This window comes from Nicotiana tabacum, chromosome 11 (assembly GCF_000715075.1).
Source record: "Nicotiana tabacum cultivar K326 chromosome 11, ASM71507v2, whole genome shotgun sequence".
Taxonomy (NCBI): Eukaryota; Viridiplantae; Streptophyta; class Magnoliopsida; order Solanales; family Solanaceae; genus Nicotiana; species Nicotiana tabacum.
In genome coordinates this window covers 124,495,902-124,502,700 of record NC_134090.1, presented here as the reverse complement: position 1 = coordinate 124,502,700, position 6,799 = coordinate 124,495,902, and the positions used below count along the sequence as shown (strand labels likewise).

At 35.2% G+C, this 6,799-nt stretch overlaps 1 protein-coding gene across 2 annotated transcripts; it reads left to right on the top strand.

The window, feature by feature from the left end:
* Positions 1–1,595: 1,595 nt before the first annotated feature.
* Positions 1,596–6,397, top strand: LOC107793574 (uncharacterized). Of its 2 annotated transcripts, none has more exons than XM_016615952.2 (3): positions 1,596–1,790; positions 4,392–5,002; positions 5,786–5,978. In XM_016615952.2, exons 2-3 carry the CDS (start codon positions 4,408–4,410, stop codon positions 5,842–5,844), a joined length of 654 nt encoding a protein of 217 aa, XP_016471438.1. In that variant the 5' UTR covers positions 1,596–1,790; positions 4,392–4,407; the 3' UTR covers positions 5,845–5,978. The 2 variants fall into 2 exon arrangements, with proteins under 2 accessions (XP_016471438.1, XP_016471439.1); XM_016615953.2 differs by lacking the exon at positions 5,786–5,978 and adding an exon at positions 5,992–6,397 and having other exon boundaries at positions 1,597–1,790.
* The last annotated feature ends 402 nt before the right edge of the window (positions 6,398–6,799 follow it).

Sequence of the window (6,799 nt, the reverse complement as noted above, 5' to 3'; positions counted from 1 at the left end):
CTTAAACCTCTTTGGGATCAAGTCTGGTGTCGTACTTAGTTTAAATGGCAACTGCATATAATTCTTTGAATCTGGTCCCTTTTACACCAGCGTTGCTATCTGGATCTGATCCATCCGAGCATGAAATTCCTTTGCATTCTAATCCATTCGTTCATTCATTTCATTTATGAATCTCATGATCTCTGTTTGAAAGGTTCATGTAAGTTATTGTTACCAGAACAACTATCGGTACCTCCAACCTTGTCGAAATCGACCTCCTCAGGAGTGTTGTTATCGGTTCTTTGAACTATTTGATTTGCGGGAATACAAGGAGGAATTGGAGCCCTTCCACTGGCATTATTGGAAGCCCCAATAACGCGTGCTTCAATTCTGTCATCACCCAATCTTGCCTTAAGAGGTGATCCATAATCGCTTTTTATTGTTCTCTCAAGAGTTTGATTGTTTCAACAACATGCTCATCCTCCGCATCATCAGGAGTTTTGCCCCGCACATGTCGAGGATACTAACCTTCGCGAACTGGGGTTTGCTTCATGCCCTTCGTTGCGGGTTTTGCTGGTTGAATCATCACGCTGGAACACATCTTCAGTTCATTGTGTGCTCCAACATTGTAAATATTATTGACATCATTAGCTGCCATATCTAATTTTTCTTTTACTAAGGAAGGAAACAAAATTCGCTAGTAACAAATGAATGGATCAAAGCAATTACACAATTATAAATGCTCCAAGGTGAGCGCCAAACTGTTTACTAGTAAAATAGTACAGTTAAATTTATAGCATCATTTATAGACAAATGTATCAATTTGACACAAAGATCTCAACTAAATAAGAGCGAAAATAAGAGTAAGAAATAAAATTAATGGAAATACAAGCCTAGATATGGACTTAGCCTTTCTAGTGACAAAAGCGAGAATAATATTCAAGAATAAAGACAGAGAATAATGTTATGAAATGAGAGCAGAATATATCTTTTTTTTGTGTACAAAATATTTCTTGTCTATAATGAATGTTAATTCTCCTGTTTATCTATTTAGGGAGACAAGACCCCAAAATCAAGCTCCTCTTGAATAAGAATAAAACCATCATTGATGGCTGCGTAACGGTTGATTCTAAATGTAGATATTCTATGTAACGGCCGCTAATTGAATGCTACCTGATGTCAATACTTTGAATCTTTGTTGTCGACTACTCTATCTTCGGGACTCATCCAACACTGGTCACATGCTGGCAACCGATATTGACTATTTGTTGACTCACATCCTACCTGTTTTCAGCTCCACGTGTCATCTCTTCATTCGTCCAATTGTCACTAACCAAATTTTACCGTATACAATTTCAAAACCATTGAATAGAAAAAAAAAGATTATTTAACATGTACTTTCTCTCTGTTAGTTCGTTCTTGATTTTTTTTTACTTTGCCTTTTATTAGAGACTTCAACGTGGGCGTAGAGTAAATAAGAAAAAAGGAGGAGCATGGGAAAGGAAGCGGGAATGAAAATATTGGTGAAGCCAATAGGTTAAAGAGAAAATTGCTGCGAAAAATAAGGGTGACTAATAATTATAGAAATTGTAAATTGCTACTATCATTTTATTCAGAATCATTATTTTAGAGAATTCTGAAAAATCATTAACTTCTAACCCAACTATTCCAACCTCCTCCTCCTCAAAATGGCGTTCCCTATTTTCGCCACAAGCTGTTGAATTCAGAAACCTTTCCGGGGCCTACAATAAATTTGCTTCTCGCTTCCTTCTATTAATTTAGGCCTCCCCGACGGTGTTCACCCTGTTCTGGTATTTGCAAAATTTGAAAATTTGTTTTTGGCTTCGTTTTGTGTTTAATTAGTCAAGCATTTTATTTATTCGAATTTAATTGTGCCAATTAATTTTATTTAATGGATTGTATTGACTGATGATATTAATTCCACACACACAAAAAAAAGAAAAAAAGAAGACGATATGTACGGATAAATCGTTTTCTTCATTTTGCTTACATTTTGTATGAATTGCTAGGCATTTTTGTTTTTCCATATTCTTAATTACTTCCATTATGATTATTCATAAAAAGAAACGTACCACAAAGATAGAGCTGTCAATATGGGCCAGTCCGGGCTAGCCCAGCCCAGCCACTTGGGCTTTAGCAATTGACGGGCTGGGCTGGGCTAGCCCACCATTTTGATGAGCCTTATAATGGTCAGTCCACCCCAACCATATGTGGGTCGCGGGCCCCCACGGGCCGGCCCATATCATTTTAAAAAATATAATTTTATATTTTTTCTTTAAGTTCTGACATACAAAAAGATAATTATTTAAAAGTTAAAAAATATCTTATTGGAAAAAATTCGCAAAACTTAATAACTTTTTATATTGTTCCAATTTATCACAATAAATACTAAAAAAAGTAAAAGACAAAACTATATTTCATTCACTAAAAATCAAAACTTAAAACAAACTATTCAAGAGAACGTTCATGATGCTTATGAGATATCCAACACATCATCTTCATCAAACACATTTGAATCCGCTTGTGACAAGGTTGTCTTAACATCTTCACTTTCATCTACAATGCATATGCAATATTAATTAGTTAAATATTAAAAATAATTAAATTTTAAAAATTAATAATATTTAAATTCACATAATAAAATATTACCAGTTTAAGTTCGGGAAAACCTGTGCAGCCAATTTCAAGTAGTAACAAGTGTTTGGACATTTTCATAATAAAATGCAACTTTTGTACATTGTAAGAACACGCCACCAATGCTAAATGTTGATTCTGATGGTACAATGGTAATAAGAATGCTAAGTACATCTCGCACCATCATTGAAAGATCGTGATTTTCTAGAATGGTCCTTCCAATACATGACACCATCATCTCTTGAAACTTCTCAAGATCAAGTTTTGGTTCCTCTTAGTAAATATCCAATTCTGACTTTCCATCTCTAAAGGCAGTATACTTTTTATTTTTTATATTTTAAATAAATATTTTATTAGGCCCACGGGCCGGGCCGGCCCAGCCTCACGGGCCACGGGCTTACTCGGACCGGGCTTAAAAGCCTCGTTTTTTAACGGGCTCCAAAAATTCTAGCCCAGCCCTGCTAAATCACGGGCTGGACTGGGCTGGCCCAACGGGCCAAGCCCATATTGACGGCTCTACACAAAGAAGACATGAAATGATCTCTTATAGGAGTAATTTTCAATTCTTCTACTACAATACTGTATTTGATTATTGATTCAGGGTGAAATTGTTTTTCTTCCGCTATTCAAAATCCAATAATAATTTTACTTATAATACCAATACTTGTGACCCTTTTAAGTTCCCCAAGATTTTGTGCGAGTCAGTGAGAAAGCATCTTAAGGAAATTCCTATCTTTTCCCATGCATATTGTGACAACTGAGATACAAGAAATTAAAGCATAATATTTTTGAATAAATGAACTTTATCTTCAACTTATTTGCTGAGTTTCTCCTTTTTGAATCGAAAGTGCAACACAAAGGTGTCTTTCAAATAAAAAACATTAAAGAAAGAAAAGCAATTAGCTTTGTGCCACCGGCACACGTCCTTGAATATGTATTACAATATAAAAAAGATGGCTTTATTTGGCAAAATGATTGCATTAGCTGCCGATCATGTGATGGAAAGAGGCTTTTCCTCCTTGGCATATCATGACCAATTATATGCTATTAACATGTCACATGGATTGAAGCATTAAAATAATACTCCTCCTACGTCTGTATTTGCTTTGGTACTCTTACTATGACATTCATCTGATTTTCTGAATAGTAAATTTTATTAAAAGAACTTAAAAAATGATGTAGGAGTTCATATATATAGTTAAATGCGTTGTCCCTGAATTCCTCATTCTTTTTTTAAATGAAAGGAATATTAAGGAAATCAGAGTCGAAGAACAATGTCTAGACACAATACGCTCTCCAGATTTTCAAATTACCGATCAAATGAGTGTTAGGGAATCTAACTTTTAATAATATTGAGTTGAGACGTGGAGTGACATGGAAAATAAAATTTTATGATAATGAGAACTGATTAATCTTATTATTATTATTATTATTATTATTATTATTATTATTATTATTATTATTATTATTATTACTATTATTATTATTATTATTATTATTATTATTATTATTATTATTATTATTATTATTATTATTATTATTAAACATAGTTATTTTTAAACATAGTATAGTTTCAAAGTTTAATCGGCGCATGTGTAGACATTTGAAAGGGAATCAGCCTGTTGCATGCATAAGTGGTGATAATTAACGTAAACTTTTATAGCTAACTTTTCCGTGTCAGAATCCGGCAGCCAAGAAAATTGAAAATGAAACTGAAACTGACACCTTATGTATGTTTTTTCCTTAATAAAATGCAGCTAAAACCAAGATCCGATGAGTCAAATTTTCCAAGAGCCTAAGGGCTTAAAACCAATGCCAGCTGGATTTTCTTCTCATCATCAATCTTGCCGTGGTAAGCAAAGGAAAATGGATGAGCAAGGAGGAAACAAAGTGACTGGAATTAAGCAGATTGTAAGACTGAAAGAATTTCTAAGCAAATGGCAAAATGCCACACTTGGCCCCAAGGGAAACAACAACGACAACAATAATAATCTTGGATCATCGTCGAAACGCAGTAGCAATTCCCCTGGAGGAATATCACCTTCGATTAGTATGAGGCTAAGGAACTACAATATATATTGTGATTCGGATGAGGAGAGTTGTCAAAGTCCAGAGCCACCCCATGGTGTCCCTAGAGGCTATTTGGCTGTTTATGTTGGACCAGAGCTTCGGAGGTTTATAATTCCCACAAGCTATCTTAGTGATCCATTGTTCAAATTGTTGCTTGAAAAAGTTGAGGAAGAGTTTGGGTTTGATCATACTGGTGGACTCACTATACCTTGTGAAATTGAGACTTTCAAGTTCCTCATGCAGTGCATGGAGAATCATCAGAGAGATCAAGCTGCTGATCGTCATGACGTGGATTCTGGTTAGCTATTGTTTTTATTCTCACCTTTTCTTTTATTTACACTTCGATGGTTATGTTATAATTTTCTGCATTGCTTTAGGGAGTGAGTTATTGTCTCTTTATATAGTCATAAGTCATCCTTACCTCATAGGCTAAAATTTGGAGTTGAGTTAGATCTGATGTCCATTTTCAATCATGTGAGCTTGACTCATTCCTATTATTGGTTCTCCCTAATTGTACATCCAAGCTCAAGATAGGGGTCGACTTCTGACTTCATTCGACAGACTCTTCTCCTTCTATAAAGCGCGGGTAGCTTGTTTCCAAGCCACTGGCTGGAATTAGATAAGAAACAAGAGAGAGAAGCAGCTCAATTTTAAAGGTTAGACGCGATAGCCAGCGTGCAGAGGGAAATGTTCGGAGAAAAGCCCCGTCTCATGGTGCTTTTGTTAGGAGTTCCCCCTTTCCGGTATATTTTTACAAGTTCAAGCAAAACCGTAGAGAGAGCGGGCTACACCTAGTTTAGCCTATCCAACATCCGATTCAAAAAGAGCTTTTTTTGCTGATTTTCCTCTCTTTGTATAAAGTCAGTCAGACATGTAAGTTTAAGAAGGAATGCATTTGATTTTCCGATTCCTTCTTTCTGCTCTTCGCTTAGCTACACCGGCTTACAGATGCCTATGTCCTTCATGCATCTAGGAGTTCATACGAATAATGGCTAGCGGGATTTCGCATTCTATGTATATGGATGAAATACTACCTTTTATGCGATATATTAAATGTTGAACACTCTTATCGAAATTTCAGTTTCACAAGTAGCTCTAGATCATGTTCAGTCATACTCATGTGGGTGGAGTGGGAGTTAGAATGTCTCACATTGTTGAGGGAAGGACTATCATCTCCTTATATGGTCTTTAGCAATGATCATCTTTTGAACTAATTTTTTGGTAAAGTCCATTTCATACATGGCCATCCTCCATTTTAACATATAAACCTTGACGGTTTTGATGCAGCTGGATCTTCGCCAGTTGAGGAATGAGTAATTACCATGGTCGTAGTGATGATTGAATGTTTAGAGCTGAGTAATTTATTTTTCTTATTTTTCTTCTTCTGGTTAAAAGATTAGAAGGTCTCATTGTACTTGTATACAATTTCATCATTTCTATTCTACACTTATCCCTCTGAGCGTTCAAAGCTGACTCTGAAGGAGGAAAAGAAAGAAGGAGGGCCTAGGTAGTTATCTTCAGAAGGTTCATTGGCAAAAAAGAGAAAGCAGAAACCGTTGACCCTTTAATTTCTAGGTATTACCTACCAGAATTTATGAAAATCAAACTTGACAAAATACTGTATTCCTAGGATTGCCAATTTGTATTGGAATAACACTTTAATATTGTAAATTATTATCTTTGGTTTGTACAATATTTATCATGTCATATCTACAACATTGCATGCATTGTATTGCGAGGCCCTTATAGTACCGGAGTAATATTTAATTGAGAAGGCTAATGCTCTAGAATCATAACAAGAACCTTTTTTTTTTGCATTCAAACTAATTGACAGTATGGCAGTAAATATCAGTTTTTGCACTGCTACATTTATTTGAGGCAATTTGTCACAAAGATGTAGAAAGAGTTTTATCAAACAATAGGTACGGAGAGTTCTATTAAAAATGAAAGATCAATTCGTCTGTGCGCTAGGATAAGATTGTGTAATCTTAGTCTTAGTTCATAAGTAACATGCACATGTTTCCAAGCTCACAGGCACAATATCTGTGTAAAATAATTGACAGACTTTTAAACTAAAACTGCTGAAGTACAATTC

Bases quoted from the DNA above. Each gene is read 5' to 3' on its own strand.
- LOC107793574 (XM_016615952.2), top strand. From the start codon at position 4,408: ATGAGTCAAATTTTCCAAGAGCCTAAGGGCTTAAAACCAATGCCAGCT. The intron at 5,003-5,785 runs GTTAGCTATTGT...TCGAAATTTCAG, and splicing joins TCGTCATGACGTGGATTCTG to TTTCACAAGTAGCTCTAGAT.